Source organism: Falco peregrinus, chromosome 2 (assembly GCF_023634155.1).
Source record: "Falco peregrinus isolate bFalPer1 chromosome 2, bFalPer1.pri, whole genome shotgun sequence".
Classification (NCBI taxonomy): Eukaryota; Metazoa; Chordata; class Aves; order Falconiformes; family Falconidae; genus Falco; species Falco peregrinus.
This window is the reverse complement of record NC_073722.1, coordinates 123390630-123415809: the sequence shown is the minus strand read 5'-3', so window position 1 is coordinate 123415809 and position 25180 is coordinate 123390630. Positions and strand designations below refer to the sequence as shown.

The following is a 25180-nucleotide window of genomic DNA, read 5'->3' as shown; positions in this document are numbered from 1 at the left end:
AGCACATGATACAGTGAAAAAGTTCACACCTACTTGATGATAGCTTCATGGGAGCGATAGTTCTCACACAGCAAGATCCTGCATGGAAATTCTGCGGGGTAGTGCTCATAGAGCCGATCAAGCAATGAAACATGAAGGTTTCTTTCCCTGGCAAATTCACTGTAGACAAAAGGACTGAGCTGTAATAGACACACACATACAAAGAAAATGTAACTAAATATGTGGACTTGGAATGTCATGCTCCCAACATACGTATTTTGCATCACAACAAAAATGAAACCTTACTTTTACTGTACATTCATAGCTGGAAGAATATACCATGGCTATTCCACAGAAATGCCCATTTCTACTGCAAAAGTGGCAAGAGACCAGCATGCTCTTAAAGGAATAATAAAACATTCAGTAACTATGTATAGAGGAGAGAAGAACCCTTATACCTGAGCTTTTCTTTGTGGCTTGCCAAGATGAATAACTCAAAGCAGAGAGCTGTTTAACAAAAAAAAAAAAAAAAACCCAAAAAAAACCCACCAAAAAACTACAACCAAAAACCACTCCCAAACCTGTGTTTTGAATGACATTACACCACTACTCTGACAATCACTTTACAGTTATTACCAAAAGTAGTACAAATCAGAAAATACAGGAATTTGTAACACAATTCAAAAAAGTTAAATAGAAAGTCATTTGAAAAACTGAAACCCAAGTGACCTAGTTACTGTTACATTAAAATAATAGTGGGCTTGTTTAACAACAAAGCCGTCATCTACTACAGCAGGAAAAACAGAGCCCAAGGGGATGAAAAAAGATTTTTAAAATAAAATTTTAAAATGTAGAAATTAAGCCAACCTCTTCTGTCATTCCGAATCTGATTCAGATTCTAAGTTCTATTTTCAATTCAGATAAATATGAACTTTAGAAAAGTCAATACTTGATACCTCATAGAACAGCTTCTGTAAGAACCTGAGCTATAGAACAGCTCTTTACTTGTGTAGCCCGAGCCAAGACTCCAGCCATCCTGCTGGGCTGATGAGATCTAGCCCGAATTTAGAATTTAGGAGCCTCCCATCTCCTAAAAAGCGCTTTTGAGTTCTGTATTTAAAAAGCACCATCTCAGTCCTTGGGATTACTATTATCCTGACTTGAAGTGATCCAGCAGTATTAAATCATAGGTGGCCGCACTACGTTTAGTACTATACCAAAGCAAACATCCGCTCTAGTGCTATTGTGAAATGTCAAGAGAATTAAAAGCAAATCTGTAAAAACAAATAACATCTGGCCTAAATCAACAAAGCAAGTAAAGTTGACGTGTCCAAGCATGATTTCTCGTGCCTACAAGGCTGTAAAGTTACATGCATAACCAGCACTTGAAACTCTTCTAAACTCTTTAAACCAAGCAATTGCTAGACACGTCACAGTAACATAAAGGTACTGGTTAGTTTCAGTTTCCTATTTCTGACTTGTTCAAATCCTTACCAGATTATGTGGCTTCTAATAAAAATAGAAAAGTTGTCTAAATCATCATACACATTCTCTGTATTCTTCAATTCTTTCAAAAAGCAACAAGGAACACCAGTCATAAAAAGCAGAAGAAACTCCTACCCTGATACTCCATATCTTATGCATATAACATCCCTTAAATTTTCCTTGGCTTCCCCCTCTATTATATGACCAGTAGAATTTATGCGTGTCCCTCATCAAAATGAAATTTTATCTGCATATAGTTCAGTGGTTGAGCAGGCCCAAGTCTGTTCTATCGCAGATTTCCTATGAAACTTGGACAACTCATGTGCTTTTTGCCTCAGTTCCCTTACTTAAGATGGGGACAACAGCATATTCTCGCTTAGCAGAAATACTACGAGTCTACATTAGATATTATGAGGTATTCATATACCACAGAAATTTGGAGCAGGTAAATAACTGAAATACATAAATACAAATATTATATATACACACTTTACATGCAAAAATTATATAGCTCTTACTTGCATATGGTCTCCAGCCAAGACAATTCTTGTGTTTTTATTAGCTAATGCTAGAGGCATAATAGTTTCACACTCCATAGCTTGCGCAGCTTCATCTAACAGAATGTGTGTAAAAAACCCTGTGAAACAGAGAGATCAGCAAATAAATTAAACTTGAAATATGATAAAATAAAAAGTGATAACAATACAAGAATTTGTACTGAAAGTTCTGTATTCTGGTAGCAACCAAAACCAGAAAAAATTCAGTATGGCTTACACAAATTAATTTCTAGCAACTACTAGAAACCACACAAACAATTTTCAAACCCAAATGGCCAACAGTGGTGAACTCACTGCTAGTGACATCAGCAGTAGCCCACAGATCTGCCTCCTTCTGCTGATACATGTCAAGTTAAACTTATCTGAGCTTTCCTTATACCAAGAGGAACTGTCTCTTGGCAAACCTGCCTCAGGAGGTTTCTCAAACCTGGAAATCTTTCCATCACCATGAGGCTTGAAGAGCTTTGGACAACAACAACAAAAAGGACTTCCTCATGTACATCAGTCTTATTAACTATTTTATATACTATATTTCCCATTAAAATTGCACACATACCTGAGCACTTTGCTGGTTATGGGCTTTAAGGAATGTTGGGGAGAAAAAAAGGGACAGAAGTTGAAGGAAAATTTACATTCAATCTCATGATAATATTGGACCAAAACGTTTGGCGGGTGGGTGGGAATCTATGCACTGGATAACATGCACTTGAAAAAACCCTGGGCCACAGCAGACTTACATGTTATGAAATGTAAATTCAGGACAGGTATAGAAGAGAAGTGGCTTTATACATTGATATATATATATATTAAGGTTTAGCACCAACTATTAGAGGACTTTGTGTACCATCCAATTAAGATTACATACATAAAAATGTAGCAATTTTCTTTGGAAAAGATTACTTTCATACAGCTGCACACACATTACTATGGCATGACTGTACACAGCTCACAGCCAAACAAAGCAGTTACTTCCATCTAAAGACCTGGAAATATTTACCATAAATTCCATATTAGCTTTCTCTATTGCAACAAATGCCTAAATGTAGCCATAAAAAACCTAACCGTAACATCTTCTGCAAGGAAATTCCACTTTCTCCAAAAAGCAAATGGATTTCATTTAGAGATCAAGAAAACAATAAACCCTAAGCAGCTTCTGCCTCAAAAAAATCAGTCTAATGTATTTCAGTTTAGAAAACAACTCTAGAAGTATCCCATTAACATACCATGGGGCTTGCATGTGTGGGAGTTGTTTGCAAAGCTACACAATTCACAAAACAAGAAAAAAGCTCTTTGTGTGTATTTATGCTTACATGCTCCACTGAGTATGATCTTAATGAACATAATATGCAAAGTCAGAATCTCAAACGGAATTTTCCCTCTTGGATCTCAGAAACACCAGATCATAGTACTGCTTCTTGATTTAATATTTTTTTTTTAAATAAAGAAGAAACAGAATAAGCAAAAGGTTAACTTGAATGCCAGCAGCTTACAGCTCTGTAATAAACATCTATTCATTAAAAAAAAGGCAACCATTTCAAGATGATCATTGCTATATTCTTCAACAGTTCAAAGAACTGGGTAAGGAACTGATGATACTGGTAAGAGGAAGGTAATCCTCAAGCACAGACACTTCTTGTTTAGAAATTATCTTACCTGGTTCAAGATCCAGTTGACATAGATACTGTGATGTATTTAAAGTAACAACTACTACGCGTTGCTTAAGAATGTCTTCTTTCTGGGGCATCTGAAAGGTGGAATGCGTGCTTGAAATCAAACAGTACTGATGCACAACTGGGTGGACAGTCTTCACCCAGCGATTTCTGAAATATACCCTAGAAAAGAAAAAGGGAGCTTATTTTCTATACAGTTTGAACGCGCTTATTTTCTATACAGTTTGAACGCAGTGACAGCCTAATATTTCAAAAGCTAATACCCTGTTTTCTGGTAAATAAAATGTAATCTTCAGGAAGCAAAACATTACAACTATGCAGAATTTCATGCTAAAATACACTAAAATGTCTTGGATTTACCTTCCATTATTTGCTGCAGTGCACTACTACATACATGAACTGTTACCAAGGATTAATTCACATATGGCAATCTGTAAATTCTTCACATGTTTAGGTTCTGCAACCCTCACATCAATGACTATTTCATTTTAAACTATCCATACACTCATTTTAAAGAAATATTTCCTCGGCTGAAGTATAAATATAGCCCATAGTCTTGGAACTGACAGCTGCAGTGGTCCGCGCATTTCATCGACTGCAGCCACAGGATCTTTTAAAAAAAATATATTTTCAAAAGACATTAATAAAACCCTGTACTTCCTTTTACACATACCATGTGTCTTCTGAGTTCTAAGAACCAAACAGGAAGTATATTCATCTTTTTATCATATAAGGCCATAATTATTATACGCTGTATAAAAGAATGAGAAAACAGTGCCAAAAAGGATAGCTAGAGCCTAAAATATCAGGACATTGTCAGCGAAGCACTGGACTTCACATTTCTTTCCAAAACACATAAGATCATTTTAATCACCCTATCATGAGATCAACAATGAATTTTTCTTAAAGTGATGAAATGTTACGGCCAGCCTAGCTAAATGGAAGAGGAACAGAGAAGACACAAAGACTATGCCCCAGAAAACAGAATACAAATAACTCCACAGAGGTATATAGGAATATACCAAAGCACAGCAGCTGAGGATCTGGATAAAGATGTCAAAGGGCTTCTCTGTGGGGTGTTCCTCAAAAATATAATCTGTATCAAGTAAGAAATGTGAATCTGAAGTGGAACCTTTAAACTAGAGGGATCTATTGTACATATATTAATATTTAGAATTATTTTTTTTAATTTCCAAAGCAAATTAATATTAGATGACTTAAACTAATTTCAGTTCTAAATACGGGATTTAATGCTGTTTGGTTTATCTATTCACTAGTTATGTTGTCCTGCATCCATATTACAAATCCCAAATCATTAACAAAGTATTTGGAGAAGTGTAATTATGCACTTAAGTGCAAAACATGATTTCACCGGCTGGACTTTGGATATCACGTGGACACCCACGTTTGGAAATTACAGCTGATTTCCAATAATGTAAGAGAAACAATTATTAGGATTATAATTATTATGCTTTGTGAAAATACAACGTCTGTTTTGGACAATAAGCACAAAAAGAGGTGCAAAGGCACTGCAGTATTCTGAACCATTTTTGAATCCGACAACACAACCAACCACCACTGACACTCCGTGACCAAAGGTAACTCCAGTGCAGGAGCAACCACCACACTCCTGAGTCGTTCTCACAACGAGAACCTTCTAATGTTACCCCAACATATTTATTTCTAATCAGCCATCAAACTGATGAGTTCTGTTTGATAAACTGTTATTACGTCCATGTAACAACATGAAGTCATGGCTTAATTGCTAGAAGAAGGTAGTAGGAGCAAGATAACCCCTGCTCTGTTTATCCCAGCCATTCAGTCAGCTTTAATGGGATTCAGTTTCTCAATCTTAACTGAGGACAATACTTACCTACCAACTCACAGGAGTACTGTGAGGATTAATGAGTTTATTGTGAGTTTATGTTTGTAAAGCACTTTGAGATTCTTGGATGAAAGGTGCTATTGAAATGCAAAATATTATGGTTATTAGACATTATTATACCATGCAGTGTCTTTTATTACAAAAATTCAACTATGCGTGACTCACAGATTGGCTGACAGCATTTCAAACTGCATTGCTGCTTACCCATTAATTTCTTTTATTTTGACGTGAGATCAAAAAGGTATCCCAGAGCTATTATTCACCACTGGCATAAGAACACCTGACAGATGTGACTACTTTGAAAATACCGTGATACAAGTCAGCCACACTGAACAAGGGATTTCTTCCTCAGGTGTAATTTGGTCTAATAAAATCTCCTGTAACTTCATTATTAGTTGGGTGGGGGTTTTACCTTAAAGTTAGAGGAACCCATCACAAAAATGGGTTTTACCCGCTTAACACAAATCGTAACGTTTCATCCTGCAACATAATCTTTACTTCTGATTAAGCAAGTGACTAACCTTCTAATCTTAATACCTGCATAAGTAAAGTACCTGAATGCCAGCAAAGCTGGGCTGTTACTGATCGAAACACCCACTAGTATCTGCAACACATTCTATTAGTGTGCAGCTATAGGTACAAAGACGAGCAAAAACTGCAGTTACAAAACCAAAACCCACCCATAGTTCACATGGGAGTATATTTTCCTGACATCGTGTGCCTCACATCAAGATTTCATTCTGGAGAAATTAAAACCTTGAAGGCTGAGGTTTGCCCAACAAGAGGCAGTGAAATTACTAGCAAATAACCACATCAAAATGGAAATCCCTGAAGATTATAGATTAGGGATTCAATCTTCTGCGAACAAAAGTACTGAATATATCCACCGTACTTGCTAATGCTCAGTTAACACGCACAGGATCTGCACATCACGTGGAAATTTCACCTTTATTTCAAAATGTGGCATCTGGATATCTACAACAAAAGCCTTTATTTCTGTGTCCCTCTAGCCAAAGAATGGAACAAACGGTCAACTAACCCATCTATGCTTCCACCAATTTTCCAGCCATTACATCAAAAAAGAAATTTGCCTAAATATTGCTGTTAAATGTTAGTCAAATTGAGTACTTCCTAATCTTTCATGTTTTGCTTCCATTGATAAAGTTCCACCGAAGGATTAATTGGTACAAAACAGACTATTTGCAAAAGTCGCGAATATGTATCTGTAATTAAGATTCACAATAATTTCCTTGTTCAGGTTTCAGGCTGGAACTCCTCCTAAATCACTTAAAACACACCTCTGGAAGTTAATAAAGGGGGAGTCCTGAGTCAGAACACCTGAGGGAGGCTGAGCAGTTTCATTTGCGCTCCTGTCCTACAAAAACTTCTTGTGACTTCTTACAACAGAGTGAATGAGAACGAAATTTAAGTTCTTCAAAGCCTATCTTCCCTGTTCTGAACTGGAAAACACTAACTCCTCCCAGTTCTTGATAAAAAGGCCAGGATTCTCCCTTTAGGCTGTGCTCCAAAGAACTCTCCCTGGATAAACTCCAATCCCAGCTCCCCAGCTTTTGTGCAGTTATTTCTCACCTGAAATCCCTCAAGCAAAAAGAACACAGAAGCTTAGAGGAAAAAGAACCTAGCAGTTTAATTTCATGCCTCTGTTAAAAGACATGGGGGGGAGGGGGGAAGTCTAAGTAGTCCCAAGAAGCCTAAAGAAAACTTTAAAAGCACCTGATTTCCCTCTTACATTTCTTTTGATTCACTGCCAAAGACAGGCTCGTTCACACAAACAAGTATGTTCCTTGGGATGCAGGAAACATGTGAAGAACCTGTCTCGTAGCCTGAAAGTTAACTTTTTAAATCAGTTTTCCTTTGAGGATGGCATAAGATAGAAGCCAGTTTCAATAGGAAAAGTAATTGGCTACAGAGGCATTTATTTTACAAACTAACATTTGATAAGATAAATTAATACCATTTTCAGTATGAGAACTTTACCCCAGTCAATCTGGAAAAAAAGGGCAACCGTCCTTTAAAACCAGCTGGGTTTTTGGTTTGGGTTATGGGTTTTGTTTTTTTGATGTTGTTTGTTTTTTCGTGGTTTTTAATTCAAACTTTTGTTCGCTCTGATTGATTGATTTTTATAGTCTGGGTATCTCGAAGCTAGCAGCTACATACTAAAGGTTACATGCATACTTATACATGTATGTCATGATCTAAGTATTTAAAAAATTAATGGGAAAGGATTCAGCTGAGATATTTTAAAAGAGAATCAACTTATTTTCTGGCATTGCTGAACTGGTAGTCGGCAATAACATGATTAGGAATAAACAAAAATATTAAAAATACAGATAAAAGCAGTATTTACCTCCTTCCTTTTCCCCTAGTATTACATACCAAAACAAAATATGGATACAACTAAATTTGAAATATGTCAGTAAAATAATGGTAATAAACAGTATGTATCTCAACCACTGTATGCCCAGAAGCATGCAAAGAAACTGCTATCTGCTTCCTAGCTCTTGGCTGGATTTTTTAAGAGATGGTGATGACCTGAGGTACCTAGCTACAGTGCCCACCTCAGCAGCTGACCTCCCAAAGGCTCTAGGAGATGATGGAGAGAGACAAGCACATCCATAGAGTAAAAGGGTACACAAATCCGGAGCCAGTTACTACTCCTTACAGCTCTGACTCACTGTCTAAAAGTGCCTGCTTCTTCACACTTAAAACCAAGTGTCTCAGCACCAAACAGAAGTACTTAACCGAAGGCTCTTTCCTCCTACGTGTAGGTTAGGGTTGGGTGTTCTTTTTTTTCCTTTCAGAAACACTTCTGCATTAATTTACGTAAGTATAACAAAATTGTTTCAGTGTCAAGTTGCTTCAGTAAGAGGCTTTACAGTGTGCCCCTAATACAGTTGAATCATTTAATCAAACCCAGGGGCAACTTTTTGTTTGTTTGTTTGTTTCTGGGTACAGCATTGTTTATGAGCACCAGGACTATGAGAATTTGGCCTTCAGTCCTCACTGGTATTTGATTTACATGCAGAACTTAAGACTCAACATAAATTCTCAGTGTTCATTCTGACTGCATCTTCCAAAGGGCATGGAAAGTTATTTTGTTAGGAAAACAATATAGGCGTCAAACTTTTATGTCACATCATTGACAGGGTAATTTATTTAGTGTACATCTTACCCACAGAAATTCACAGAAACATTTACACAGTTCTCAGTACTCAGTCAATACTAAATAATTTAGCAGTCCTCCTTTAAAAACAACATAAATATGGTGCTCCCCACTAAGCTATGGAAACATTTCTAGCAAGGATACTGTTCAACCAACTCATCACTTGTAGAGTAAATAAAGAAAAAATCTAAAGCAAACTGTTCAGCCGTTTTAGAAACATAGAAACATAGAAACAGAGCACACCCAGCTCTGATAATTAGCTGCTTCTACTCCACTTGATATTTCCTTTAAAATACTGCAAGAGGCACAGAGCACCCTGTTTAAACTAACCGTAATGATTTTAACCTGAAAATACATCTCCACAACAGTCAGTAAGAAAGGTAACAGGTCCATAATTAATTTTATGCTGGGAGTCTCACATAGCTCTAGCTTTCAATTCAGATAAACCGACCCTTTAACTCCTACCAGGTCAGGTCGGCATGCAGTTGCCTTTCAAACCACATATGCTTCTCAATTATTTGTAACATTTTTAATTTGAAAACATACATACTTGTGGATTCGTAAACATATATAACTATACACACAATTCCAGAGCTGCCTCCGTCTTCTAGAACTCTAACTTCTTATAGAGGTAACAAGACCCTTTGAACAATATCATACCATCTACAGCAGCAATATCTGAAGGCTTCTTAACAAATACTATGAGAATTATACTTAAATTCAAACATTCAGTGACTTTTAAATCGTGCTGTAATTTTCTTGGCAAATAAATATATATATATTTTAACCATAAGAAAAATAGCACTTTTGTTCATGTATGTTTTTCATAAGTATTTCTAAGACTGGATTATATAGTTGAACACAGCACATAAAAGAAGGTAGCAAAAGCCTGGCAACCACATTAAAACTGTATTTAACTCCTTGCTCTGCTAAATCACACTTCAATATTTCTGGGAGTGTCAATTACACACATTTTTTTCCTTCCACAAAATTAAAGACACCATACTGGTTTTCATCACAAAGTGCTTTACAAATCACATTAAGACAATCTGTGTTAAAACACAATCAGATCAAAGGTAACTTTTCAAAAATAAGCTGCCTTCTTTTCCTTGGCCAGATCTTCAGTGTCTGTAAAATGTCACATGGCAACTGAAGCCAGCAAAGCTAAGAGAATTTACACCTGTTGTAAAACTAGCTCTTCCACATAACCTCATTGGCTCTACTGACGTTGCATATAATATAAGTTCAGGATGGCTTTTAATAGCTAGCAAGTAAACACACAGAGTCATTTTCCTAGTAATATAATAAAGTCACACAGTGGCATTCAGAAAATAATGCCCATAATTTTAAAACTATAGACCAAGCTAGCAGCATACAGTATATATTGTGATTACTGCACAGAATATTCCCAGAAGCCGGTTTCTGCCCATAAATAAATCCTCCTTAACTATTTCAATGCAAGCTTACCCTCCTTGCTCTTAAAGTTTCCACCTCTTCTTCATTTTTTTTTCCTTACCTAATTTCCCCCAAACACCCACGGTAAGTACATTTAACCACATATACAATGCGGTTATCATTAACCACATATACAATGACTTATCAGAAGAGGCCAGAATACTTTCACATGATTCTCTAAATATGTAGCTCCTATGACATCAATTTTTCACTTCAAAAAGCCAGGTGGGTAGCCCCAGTTTCCAAATTATCATTGTTAAGTGTAAGTCAAAATTTTCTGGAATTAAAATACAATTAAAAATCATTTTATTTTATCATAGTAGCTTTTAAACGAGCATATCAAAAGTTTGCTCATTAGGAAAGACACATTTATCAATAGAATAATAAAAGCTTAAAAAAGGATGTCTTTATTTTTATTTAACAAATGACCCAAAATTATGTTGACAATGTTTCACGATCCTTTTAGTCTATATTTTTAAAAGCACTGCTGGTAATGCCAATATGCTTTTATGTTTTAAAAGTTCTTTAACCTTTTTTATAGACACCTTTTCTTAAGAATAGTATTTTATAGATACATAATAAGCCTTAAAAAAATACCTGAGAGGTCTTGCCTGGGGATTGCCTGCTTCTACATATGGATGTAAATAATCCTTTATGTAGAGATCAGCAGCACTATTAGAATGGGTGCAAATGAGAATCCTGCTGGAATAAATGGTGCAAATAAAAAAGCAATGAAGAAACAGAAAACAATTCAAAGCAGTAGAATACAAAAAAAAGGAAACAGTGGCCATCTTCCTGCACATTTGTCTTAATGAAACTAGTCACTAACCTACCGTAGTTTGCATGATTCAGCCCTTTAGCTCAAATCCTTCAGTTATGAGAAGATTTAAAGTTCAAACAGTTTTTCAATAATTATTTTGTGATTATTAATCTAAACTTGATTTTAAGTAAGGAACAGCTTTTATTATCTAGCATGCTGTAAAACTTTCCATGTCGAGCAAATCACAGTCATTCTACATATTGTCAATTTTAATTAGTTTTGTTCTAAATGGAAAATACAGGCTAAGACTATAAAATTACTTTATCGTTCAAAACAATGACGGATGGCTTGGGTTTTGTTTGTTTTTAAGCTGGATGGAAATCCTGTATTTTTACCTTTCACTTGAATTTAGAGTAAAAAAAAAAAAAAAAAAAAAAAATCACAACATCTCTGCTAATCAAGTATTGCTCTATATTTAGTGCCCATCTCACCTAGTATCCTGTTGTTGGAGTATGTGCTTGACTGCCTGAGCCAGAGTGAACGTTTTTCCTGTCCCATAGGGACCGATGATAAGAACAGGAGGCAGTTGTATTGAAAGTGGAGTAGTGATAGCCAGAACAGCCTCTTTCTGCTTAGCATTTAGTCGAGGGTCCAACTGCTCATCCCATTGTCTGTACAAAAGGAGGCAACAGAGTTTAAAAACAAACTATGACAATCCACTGTCAGTCAGAAATGAAATGAGGTAAGATTTCAAAAGCTTTAAAGAAATTAAAGAGCCTATATGCTACTGTATTGATTGTGTCATTGAGGCACTCTGAAACAAATCTAGCAAAACAATCACACGCTTTAATCACGAAGATTTGATATCTGCAAGAAATCAGTTTGGTTTTTTTCCCCAAAAGGAATCTACTTCTCAATTTACCTTATCTCACCTAATAATAATTAACCTGCATAGTACACCTTTTAGAAAAAGCATATGCTGTATCATCACCTGATAACCAAAGCAAGTAGATACACAATGATTTTCTGCTATTACTATGCAAAATGTAACATTAGTTCTGTTTCTTCCCTGCAGTATTTACATTATCAACTTTAAAAGTCAACAGTTACACAACCCCAGGGCTTGGTAAAAGTAACAATTTTTTTAAAAAAAAGGTTACCAATTAACTACAGACCTCTCTTTACACTTTTTGTTTATTTTGAGATCATTAAGGCACATACCTCTAATGGGAAAGCAGTCTAAAAAAAGGATTTTGCTGTAACCAGCTAGTGATACCAGCATTAAGAGGAAGATGCTTTCAGAAAATTCCAGTGAGCGTAAGAGGTTAAAGATTTGTAGACACAGTTTTTAATATTCCCACTGACAGATTTAAAAGTAGACACACATAGTAAAAAACACCTGTCACTGCTGCACATATGGCCATACTTTAGTAACGTGATCTACTTTGCTACAGCGCTATGCTTCTTACAGACTGGGAAAGTTTCTATTCAGTAGTCGTTAGCAACAGGGAGTAAAATCAAGAGGGAATTGACTGAATTCCTAACTTTTAAGACAGCTATGAACTACAAACTGGCAGGAGACTATGAAATACTGAAAGTAATAGGGATGTAAAACAAAAATAGAAGAGAAACAGAGGGAAAGACAGTTTTGAGTCAGAAGTACTGATTCTCAAGGTAGGGCAAACCAAACCACCAGATGGAAAAAAACATGCTTATCACACTGACTTAAGCCGAACTACAACCATTATATATATCATTTATAAGAAATATAAAAGATTATACAAATAAATCATATCATCTACAATGGTATGTAGGTTTCCGTAAGTAAAATTCCTTGACATATAACAGAGAACATGAAGTTCTAGTTTACTTGACTTACCTTCTTACTGAAATCACTGCTTACTTCCAAACTATTCTTAAATACTATTTCCTTGCAAGATTCACTCAAAACTGTCAGTGAAGAGATTGTCACTGACCTCCATTAACTTTGTAGTATAACTATGCAAAACCTATTCCCTTCTTTCTGCCTGTACTGTCAAAGCTTTGATGCATGCAGCAATCATCCTCACCCAGAACACTGCTCCCACCCTTTTATCATCTCTGTTCTCCCTACACTTAAGACAAACTAAAATTTTTCCAGTAATTTTTGTCTTACATTATCTTGCCGTCTCAGGTTTCTGGCCAGATCACTTTCCTTTTAATCCTCAAGCTATCTTCTGATTTGTACCGCATCACAATCACACCCTTAACCCTCACCTTCAAGACACCACGGGGCTCCTCACACGCTGTACGGGCTATCAATTCCACATACCTCTCATTTCCCTGCCTCTAAGTACGGAAACCTCATGCCTCTTTTATCCTCCCCCACGCAGTAAGAATACTGACCACGCTGCCTGAGCAACGCAGCCTCACATTTCCCTTCCCTGAATTTCCTCTCCGCCACAAACTGTTTTCACGGCATCAGCCTTTAAGTTTCCTTAAAAGTATTTCTGTAACGTAAGGGTTTATAATTTCATCCAGGAAACTGTAAGATACATACACAAAGTAACCCAGGACTGCCTGCAAGCACAATGCTGGTCCTTGCAGGACTCACTCCCACACCGTTCTCAGTCATCCCCCTCAGTTCTATGTCCAAATTTGGGCTCCCTGCACCAAACTCAGAAAGTACTAATGGATCATCCCTTACAAGCAGGAGTCTGCACGCTTGACATCCTGCACAGCAAACTCCTTGTAACTGGTAGTTACATTCCTATAAAGTATTATGCATCATTTCAGTGAAGAACAGCAGAACAGTGAACAATAGCAGAACTGTTTTCTACGGCTACAACACAACTGCAATGCCTATAAACCCACAGCTCAACCAAGGGAAAGCCAAGCAACAGATTCCAGTCCTCCGAGGATCACCTTTCTTGTTTTATTTAGAACAGTTTCACTCCCTTCTCTGAACCACCCTCATCACTAATGAGGCACAAGGCATGTTTCTTGTTCTAGGGCAGATTTCAGCCATCTGTTATGAGAAATTCAGTACTGCATTACCATACAATCTTTGATATTAAAGTGTTTGTATTCTTGTACCTGTTGGGACTCCAGGGTATGGTGGGAGTCATGCTGACATCTGGAAACAAAATACTGTTGTCCTTAATCCTGTCCAAGGCATAATGCATCTCACAGAGGGGTAAGCGATTTAACTGAAACTGAAGTTCAACCTGCAGTACAAAATGAATGAATGAATAAATAAAGAGGTGAACCAAAAATGATTAGTTCAGAAAACAGTTGTTAGACTTTGCTGCATATGATACATTTTTAGCTTCCTGCAAACTACTGAGTCTCAGAAGGAAACAGCAAACATAATTCACTCAAAAGATTTGCAATAAAGTTAACTTGCTGCTTCTGTTGTTTTGAAGCGAAGATAAATACAGCAGTCTCTCTAATGTAATTTTGTTGTTTGACTCTTAAGATTAGATTCCACTGTATTTTCAGAAAAAAAATAAAGCGAAAACATCCTTGGAATTATTTTTTGAATACAAAAAATACTCCTGGAAAATATTACTATCCTAAAACATTGTTTTTACAAATACAAGCTTCCATCCCTTATTGTAAAAACAACATAAAAAGTGACAGGCCAGAAATTTTTCCGGATCAACAGATGATATAAATGAGATGGGTGGCCAGCAGAGATAAGCCACAAACATAATTTATTTCTAATCAAACATTGTGGAATAATATCATTTGTCATTTATGTTCAATTATAAGGACTCTCCAAAAGTTAATTTCTAACAGTGCTTATCAATACATTCAATTTTTGTTCTCTCAATTACTTGTCTTTTAATGCTAGTAAATAAAACATGATATCAACAAAATTCTGGTTCAAAGCCAGAAACAACACGCAGAGCATGTTAACATTCCTGGTCAAATTCAGAACTGAACAATGGATAGTGAAATTAGTTTATACATACATATACTAAAAGAGGAAAGGGGAAAATACATTCTAAATTGGAACATGAGATAAAAGCAGCTCCTGGGGAAACAATTAATAAAAACAGTTCACTCAGATTATCATTTACACATATTTAAATTTGCAGTTGCTAATCTCTTCAAAAACAAATGAATCTGATCAGAGCATTACACCAAAGAAATACACATTAACAACTCACGCAGAAACCTTTATACAAAATTTGACAGACCTGCACTAATATAAAACAGCATAAAACCACCAAAAGCTGCTGCAGAACTTCAAATGACTGATACACATTTTTAGGTTTTTTTTTTCAAAGCATTGCTATCTATGACTAAATATTTACGTAAGAACTGTGCTACAATTCTGATGAGCACTTGTGATTAAATGAGACTGAGTACTTTTCTGAGATTTACAATGAACTGTGAGCATGCTTACAAACAGCCAGCCAAATTACTGCTACCTGTCTGGAAAAGTACCCCTCATTTACCTGGAAAGCACAGCAGCAGTATTTAAAATTTCCATGGTCATTGTTACTGATAGCACCCCATGTCATCCAAGAGAAATACCTTGGAGGCAACACACTCATTCTAAATGTACCCCCATGCCCAGAGCAAAAATCTCGTCTCAGATCTACTTAATCTTCTCCTCTGGTACTCACTGATTCTCTATTAGTCAGTCCATTATTACTTAATCACACTTTAATCTCATTATAATTATTGCTACCAACCAGAACTTTCAACAAACACAAAGCAATATGAGAATATAGTTTTGTAATTATCTTTTCTGACAACTTATATAAAGATTTCTAAAAGCCCTTGTCAGCTAAAAAAAATGTTCCTTATATACTACAAACAAACCCCAATTTGTTGTATTAAAGATCCTTGTGGTTATCAAAATAAGACAGCAAACTTATGGAAAAAAGGAAGAAAGAAACGGGAAAACAAAAAGAAAAGCAGATAATCACTTCTCTAAACACAACGGGTCTCCTTTAAAGTCATATAAACTTCTCTCATGAACCTTCTCCTATGGAGGAATAATTTAGCCTTCTAGATTTAACTACTTGTTGAACATGACACTCCTTTATCTGCACACAAAGTCACTTCCTACTATAGGGATGACACCTTGTGCACCTGTGATGTTTACTACTTGAAGATCATCTCCTTCAAAGGACTTGCAAAACACAGCTCTTCCGTTTGGGTTTTTTTTCCTAGCATATTTAAATATTACACTGTTGTTATTATGTAGCTTGTAAAGTCAGCACTAGCTTTGCTGGAAATAAACAATGTTTGCTTGTATCAGTGCAGAATGTAGCCATTAACTTTCAGTCTCTGGCAGATACAAAGACATTAAATATTCATCCTGACTATCACATTTTACAGCAAGACATATAACCATAACTCCAAAGAAAAGGGCAGTTAGAAATATGTACAATGTTAAGCATGGAGTTCACTAAAACGACTGTAACTCCTAGGAAAACTTTTTTTCAATAGGACATATGAACTTACAGGAATTTTTTCCCCCTGTTCCACCATGTAGTTTATGCCTATCCACTACCTTAGCAAACGCCCTGGTCTTCAAAGCGGTGTGGTTTGGCACTTGCCAGGAACGCCGGCGCCAGCTCACCCTGCCCGAGGGGCACCGTGAGCCCCCTTCCACAGCTCTGTCCTACCCACCTCTACCCAGCACCAACGTGTCTGCCCAACCGTGTCCCACAGATGTGTGGAAAACGACTTCCCAACAAATGGCAGCGGTCCCAACCTCACGGCTTGATCTGTACAGGAAAAATATCTTTGCTCAGAGACCCAAGGCTAACAAAAGGCCACTCAGCGTAACAATGATAACTTAAATGCAGAAAAAAACCGTGATGCTCATCTGAGTGACACTTTAATAGCCCTTCTTCTGGGAGCCCAAGAAAGATGCCTAGCATTAAATACCTCTTATTATCTACTTGCATTCACCACTTTTAACAGCTTGTGATTTGTTTTGTTTTTAATCCAGTTTGGATTGAATCAAATAGTTCTACTTGCTGTTGCAGAGTACTGAATGAGGCCATCTGTGAAGGAGAGGCATGTAACCTGCTTTAATATATATTCCACAACAAGAAAACAGTGGGAAAGGAAGTTAATCCATTGCCAGTTTCACAGAAGAGGACACAGAACAGAATAATCGCTCCAAAAATAAAACAGTCGCAAGTTAGTTTGGTCACCAAAAAGAGCAGCACCCAAGGGGGGTTTAAAGCACCAGTTCTCCATCCCACCTTCATGAACAATGCACTTGATAAAAGGAGAATTGTGTATTTTAGTTAAGCCAGGACAACAGGCAAACAAGTGATCAGAAAGTTTCTGAGATGAATTATTAGAAGAGGAAAGGAAGCAAACCACCAAACTTATCCAAAAACTACAGGAATAAAAGCAATTTTGTCAATGTGTAAGAATCACACAGGGAATACCAACTCCACTGAAGACAACAGCAAAATGTCCAGCATCTTGAATAAAAATGCTATACATCCAAACTATAATATCCTTATTTTAACCTGAGGTTCCCTTTCCAAATTTGCAGTTAATTAATTTTAAAAAATCAGAATTCATTAAAACACAGGTAACACTAAGGATCTGACCATCAGTTCACTGATACATATACAAAGTACTAAATGATTTCACAAACAACTTAAGGACCCAATTTTTAATGCTGAATAGATTTGCTGCCTCAGAAGTTTTACAAGACACTCAAAGAAAAATAAACCAGTTACTGAAGCCCCAGCTCATTTTGCATTCCACTGGAGTTTCTGATAGAATCAATTAGTAAGTTTAATCATTGTTTTAAGAAAACAAACACAAAACCAAGAGCCTAGAACAACATACATCTTCCCAGACCAATTATCCACATTAAATTAAGAAATTAGGATTCTTGTATATGCTTCGCCAAAACAAAATGAATAGGAGATAATCCTCTGGTGAAAATGTATTTATTTCAAGCAATTCCAGTGACCTTAATTTGAGGTTATTTCTGTTTGGTAACAAGATCAATCATAAGATGTACTGCAGACACACACTAGGCATGGGTGAGTATTTGAATTATTTAACTAGAGTTTTGTCTTCCCTTAGAGCATTGGATGAAAAGGTAAGTATCTTGCTTGCAAACTACAAAATATTTTTTTAAAGAATTATATATTGATATATAGACATATACATCTTCACCCATTTCATGTTAATTGTAAACAAAAGCCTGATGTTAACTGCCAACACAATTTTCTCTAGCAAAAGTGTTGTAACTCCTCATTCTGTGACCGAATGCCTCCAAGACAGATAAGTCTTGGATGCAAGTGTAAGGGGAGCAAGAGACATGGAGGCAAGTATTACCATTCTGAAACACAGGATATATATAATGAAAGTACTTATTCCTCTTCCTCATGCCTCCATCTACTTTACCAGCCCACACCACCTTCATCAAGGAAATACTGTAAGTTGAAGATTTTTTCACTGAAGGACCATACTCCTTTTGTTCTAATATGGGTGCAGAAAGCAGCATAATGCCCATTCATAACATCAACAGACCTTACTGAAAATTAATCTCACCTCAGGCCTAGGAACAAATAGTGGAATACACAATGACACAAACAAAAAGAATGAGAAGATACAAAATAAAGAGTCCAAGATGCAAGAAAGACCCAGTTCTAGTTGGCTATGTCGAGAGCCACAGAGATTTTGGTTTTTATTATTATTTTTAGAAAAACCACATCCCTCCTTTGACTTCATTAAGAAAAGGTTCCTGACATCTCTGGTATGATGAGCAGGTGATAGAAGTCACAGCAGAGAGAGTAAGCTGGAGAAAAGTTCAGGCAGCAGGAGTAAGCAATATATTCAGCAGTTTTAGACTGAGGGGAGAGGGATAGGTAGGTCTGATTGAAGAAAGCCCATGAACTACCCACAAACACCTACGTGTAGGAACATAAAAATAAAACAAAGCTTTCCTTTGAAGTCCATAGAGGGCTTTGTACTTGAACCAGAGATGTAAAAACAAATGTCCAAGTCAGCTTACAAATCACAGTCTCAAAATGTTGAGATACTCAAGCAAAAATCTGCAAGCAATGCCTAATCATCTCAGAATATTGCCAGAAATTAAATTCATTAAAAAGTATTTTTACTCTGTACAAGTCCTAAAATATTATTTTCCAAATAATAAGACTCATATATACATGTGCACACCCATACATATATACGTGTATGTTTACACATAAAAAGATTTCACCTATCTGAAATTCTCATCCATGCTCTGCTTTCCATGTATGACAACTAATAACAAAATTCCTTTTCTTATCTTCAAGCAATTAGTTTGGGTGAAGCCAAAACAGACATAGTGCAAAGAGTTCCCATACCGAAACCATTTCGACTTCCACTTACCTGCATTTCACAATCTGCGCGAAGATTAAGTTCTTCACAGCATTCCCTGGATACCCTCAAGAAGATATAATCCTTTGTTTTTTCCTCAATAGCTGCTTCATAAACCTTCTCTTTGGTTCCTTGGGTCTGTGCTGACTTCTCTTTAGTGACAGGCAATAAATAAACAGCGTTGACTTTGGTCATCACCAGCCGTCCAGCCAAAGTGTCTTCCGAAAGCGTTTCAGTGAGCTTAAAGCGGCCAAAAAGTTGTCCATTCTGGGCATACTTTGCACCTCCAGAAACACCAGTGAGCATGAAGCTTGCTACAATCTGCAATTGCACTTTTATGTTGAACCTAAGTAAGAAAGCAACAAGTCAGTGCAGAAAAATGCTCTCAGCTTCAGAAGCCTCATTAATTCAGACTGAAGATGCACTGCCTTATATTCTGAATGCAAAACTCTTAAACAGAAACAGGTATAGCCAAACTGGCTCTTCATATGTAGCTGTCTAATGCTTACAAATTTTCCTTTCGATTATAGCCTAAAAAACATATATTTAAGAGAATCAACATCTACAAAGCTTAAAAAATAGAACCCTCACAAGAGAGAATCAAATACTAGACTTTCTGAGACCAGAATAATTTTAAGGTGAATTCGAGTGCTGCACATGTCTCAAAGCAGCAAAGATTTCCAATGGAATAGTTCATAAGCTTATGTTAGGTATTCAAGGAGAGAAGTGCAGGCAGGGACCAGAGTAAGATTCCCATTTATTTCATATTTCTTTGAGGCTGCACACCAAAGAGGGCAAGCTACATCTTAATAGGTAAATGGTATTACACCTATAATTCAGAAGGATTGATGAAATGCCTCAAAAAAAATCAAATTGTAGGCATTAAAGTGAGATAATTTTATTTGAAATGAGGGAATGGCATCACAGGCTCAGCCATATAAACCATCTATCCACTGAATTCCTATTAGCAGGAGTTTCTCCTGTAATCACAGACGTAACAAATTCATTCTTTGTAGTTACCATTTTCTAGAAGTCACGTGCATAACACATTAAAGTGACTTATTAGCACACTTTATTGACCTCTCACCAAAACATAGTAACCTCCTCCTAGAATGCTGTGGCTTTTTAAACAGATTGCTTCGACCTGGTTTTAAAAAGAACAAAAGGGGTAAGAAGTCTGTCACACTTAACAATATTCAGTTCTATTCTTATCAGCAACTTTTTTCTGAATTTGCAACAAATTACAGGAAAAAAAAAGGTAAAAACCAAAGGTTTTCACAAATGAAGTAAAATCTCTCAGGGAAAAAAAAATCCCAACATTTTCCTATAATACTTTGCATGCTCATACTGTTTTTATTTGATCTGTTCATCTTGTAATTTCTATTTTAACCCAATAAACTGTTAATTTATTGTTTAAGCCCTGTAGTATCAGTAACCATAAGCCTATAACAATAAAATCCAACATTTTAGCTTGCTTAGTAATTAAATATCTACCAAACCAATCAAATATATTTTTTGCGTATCTGGCAAATCATGAGTCTTGCACAAAAACCGCACGTTTGCCCCCTTGCGGTAGCAGCTGCTGCTTTACATAACACACATTAAGTCAGATCCAAATTTCACAGCCATCCACTCTCAAAAAGCAAGAGATGTCTTCTTACTGAACATGGGTTGGGTTGGTTCAGCAGTAACCACAAATGCCACTGCTCAAGCTACAGTTAAAACAACCACTCAGAAGCACATACTTCAGAGAGCATACCAGAATTAAGCACAACCCTTCCAATTTCCACATGTGCTAAAAAAAACCCGTAACAAAACAAAACGCAAGCTTTCTTCTATACAAGTGCTGCACTATTTCCAAAGGAGCTATCAGCAAGTTAGCAGTATCTAAACCAGCTCGTATCTCATTCACATCGCTGTTAAAATACTAGGTAAAACATTTTACACAGTATCAAGAGCTCAGCATTATTACTAAGATACAATCACTTGCCATTGTAAATTTATTTTGTTAAAATTTTCTTAAAGTTGAATCCTATACTGCTGAATACGTATCATCTCATTCTCAAATGTGGATTTGTAAAAGCATGCTGGAAAACAGTATTACTGCCGTTCTGAGCCAAGGCACGTTCATAAATGACTGAACTCAATCTGCTGTGCTAAAGGGAATCTAAAGTTTAGAGATTAGCAAGCGATTCCCATTGAGTAAACTGACACCTTCTGGCAAACTGTTAAACTACAAAATCCTCCAAAAATTATTTAAGAAAAAAAAAAATAATCTAAAGTTGCTTCTTTCATCCATTCCGCACCCTTACTTCGCAGGTTTATACAAAATAAGAGTTTCAGTCAGGCTTATACAAATTAAATGAACAAAAACTTATGTTTCCTTCTAAACACTGCAAAATCCCCAGCCTACTTCCTGTGTTAACAAAACTAGCCGAGAAAAAAAAAAAAAAAAGGGGTGGGGGGGGAGGCTGCTTTATATAGTTAAAACACACAAAAATTAAAAAAAGACTTCATAAATCATTAATCCACCCAGTACCAGTGCAAACAATAAATTCCCAAAAGGCAAATAAACCCATTCTGAACAAAGCCCCATATAACACTTTCTTTAATAAGTACGTTCAGCACATTTCCCCTTACATTTACACATGCAGAATTCAGACAGCGTGTACAGTGTGACACCTACCTATGTACTGATAAATGTAAGACACAGTAATGACAAAAGCAAATCTACTTTCCATCAAAGCCAGTACTTCACATTTTCACAGCCACGAGGATAAGCCAGCTCAGTAATTCTGGTAGCAGAGTGGACTGCATGGAAGGAGCTGTATGTCACCTCACATGCTCTTTAACGTTCGTACAAGAAAACACACAGTAAGTTCTAGATGCATCTGTCTACATCAATTATATGCTGTTTCTCTCTCGAATGTGCAAGAGAGAAAGGAAGAGTTTTAAAACCACCAACAGATGTATGCAGGGCAACAACTTCCAACACCAAACTAATCTCAAGATCAGAACATTGTTTTGCTTTTTCTTAAAGTGTGTTTGCAGTCGTAAATTACACAGCAGTGGCTTCCTTATTACTCTATTTTGTGATGTACTCATGCGGAGTAATTCCTACAAACACCTCCTGAAATATTAGAATAAACATGATTTAGAAGTAAAGCTCTCTGAGACCATCCAGAATGTACTCCCTTATAACCGAGTTCAAGACTTTAATGCCACCGCAGCCTTCATCCAATACTTGGTAGTAGTTCCACTCAGGTGATCGCACATAAAGTCTGAAACATTGTTTTCCTAGAAAGTGGGAAATCGTCAACATTCTTAAAACCTGGCAATACACTCCAATGTAAACGGCAGACGCTGGTGTTATTCCATCTCGTCATAAGAGACAATGTTGACAACCCTACTACTTTTACGATATACATACACAAACCCATTAGAGAACAGCAGCTCATCAACACTGTCACTCATAGCACCACTTCAGAGGTACTACAACCCACTTGCATTTGTATTTCTGGGCCCATTTCTAGGCTTGCAATCCTGACGCTTCACTGGAGAATACCAAGTGTGTGATCTTAGCCACAGAGGATCAAAAAAGCGTGCTAGTTTGAGCCTTGTTGCAAAAAAGTGGGTCAGCTACAAGATCAAAAGAGTATTTCTGTCATCAACACTATCAAAACAGAAGATTTCAAGAACATTATTAAAACTTACTTTTATTAATCCACTGGATAGAAAAAGCAGAGCAGTAACTTATCACTGCACCAAACTGTCCAAAGGGGAAGCATTACACACGAGATACACTTACTTTCCCTTCCCTTCTACAAGCATGCTGCTCTTTGGTTTCCTATGAGGCATGAGAGTGTAATTCTCAATGTGTAAATTCACCCAGTAAAAATACTGTTGACTTTTTTAACGTACTTCATAATGTTTACTTTAAACCCACTTCTGTCTTAAAAAGCACTAGAAACGTCAACCTGATTATAAATATGTATGACGCCAAATATTTCTATACGCTGAAAACAGCGTTCAAGTGTGATTCCTCCATATGTCAGATTCCAGCTCAAGAGCAGAGCACAGCAGTGATGAAAGACATGCAGAAAAACTGCTCAAATACACTGCCCTTCATCTGAGATACAACAAAGAAATTGAACCATTTTTCTGCTTTAGAAGCATTAGAAATACAACTACTCATAGTATTTTCTTCCTAAATTCCAGAGGGGTGATTCAGCTGAACCTCTATAGCTCTAGGAGTGGTTCATCTTAAAAAGACATTTCTGATTTGGAAATTAAGAAGTTGATAGAACTAAATTTGCTACCAAATTAAGTTAAAGGGAAGTTATACCTTTTTGGCTTTCCATTCTGAGTACAGCAACACTTTAAAACTCTTTCGTACCACATGACTGCAGGAAAAATTTTTAACCACAAATATTGAACTACAGAAAAAAGGGCCAGTGAGAGTCTAAACAGGGGAAGCTCACATCTTTTTCCTAACTCTGTATTTGTTCATGCAGCTAATCCAGTTGGTAATATGGACATAATACCTAAAGACAGAACAAAACAATCAATGTATACTATATGCCTTTTATTAGGAAATTTTATTCAGAAGCTGGGTTTCAGCCTATTTAGAGAATAAATATAATAGTCAGCTGCCACATCATCATAAGATCAGAGTCTGATCCACCCACAATTCAACCCTTTACACAAAGATTTCATATATTACTTTGCTATAACCTACTTTCACCAAGGAACAAAAATATGACTCCTATTATTAATATCCTCTTGTATAACGAGAGCCAAAAAACTATAAAAAAGAATAATTATTATACAGAAATTAACAAAACATTGTACAACCGCTGTTTAAGTGCCTCCAACTGTAAGCATAGACTGATACATACTATTTATTTAAAATTAGTTACCAGTAAATTACATTTGTTAAGTACTAGTGACCTTTATCAAAAGCTGTTATTTCCAGACTCATATTCAAATTAATTTCAAAGAAATAGGAAGACTCAGTATCTTAAACAAGCCTGTAGGTTTAATGAAAATTGTTGCCACGCTCGTTTTAATAGGACAGTAAGAAATATCTAAGAAATTTTTTTATAAAAGTATCACTTACTTGCTAACTTCCTTATACTGTGCTATCTCCTCAATATAAAGGAGGTCATGTAGCCGTGACTGATAGTTGGTCTTGGTCAATGATTTGTCCAGGACAGATTGTGTAAATAGCTGGTCAGCAGAAAGAGGGATTTGGTATCTGGTAAGAAGGCTCTTCTCCAATTCAGTAGTTTCATTAGGCTCAAATTCTACAATAGTCTTAGAAGTAGAATCCCAACGCTTAGCTGTGGTTAGTAGCTGTTGCCGTGCATGCATCAGGTATTCAAGATCTGAATGTAGATACAGAATAGGGAAAGGAAATAAGTTCAAACTCCAGATGTTCTTGGGTTTTATTAAAAGACAAAACAAAACACCACCCCAAACTAACCCACTACTAAAAATAATCCCATTAGAGACAACAAACTGAATGTAAGTAAGTCTCATCTGCCTACAACAGCTTTGGTAAGTTCACTGCTAGTACTTACCACTCCTACTTTTCAGGTGTACACAGAGAGCAAGCAGGCTCTCTAACAGTATCAGAAAATAAAATATTCTATAGATAGCAAATAGAATTAATACAGACAAACAAGGAAAGCACTTATATTTTAATAATCACAAGCAACTTGCAAGGACTGGGCATCACAATATGCTTTCAAAGCCTAACTCCAACACCACCTCATTTAAAAAATATGAAGTAGTCAAGAGCCTTACAATATATACTATAAAATTTAGAAGGTAATAGAAAGAAGTTGATAAACTAGC

General features: G+C 36.4%; 1 protein-coding gene across 4 annotated transcripts in view; it reads right to left on the bottom strand.

Annotated features, from left to right (window-relative positions):
* The window catches only part of HELZ (helicase with zinc finger), a 91504-nt gene that overhangs the window by 31609 nt on the left and 34715 nt on the right, over positions 1–25180 (bottom strand). For 2 of the 4 annotated variants that reach the window (XM_055794151.1, XM_055794154.1), the window contains 8 exons: positions 24441–24708; positions 19334–19667; positions 14051–14181; positions 11467–11646; positions 10813–10917; positions 3675–3853; positions 1983–2101; positions 34–179 (listed from right to left, as the gene is read on the bottom strand). In XM_055794151.1, coding sequence (XP_055650126.1) covers positions 34–179; positions 1983–2101; positions 3675–3853; positions 10813–10917; positions 11467–11646; positions 14051–14181; positions 19334–19667; positions 24441–24708 — 1462 coding nt within the window. The remainder of the gene's footprint in view (positions 1–33; positions 180–1982; positions 2102–3674; positions 3854–10812; positions 10918–11466; positions 11647–14050; positions 14182–19333; positions 19668–24440; positions 24709–25180) is intronic. The other 2 variants (XM_055794152.1, XM_055794153.1) reach the window with 2 other exon arrangements.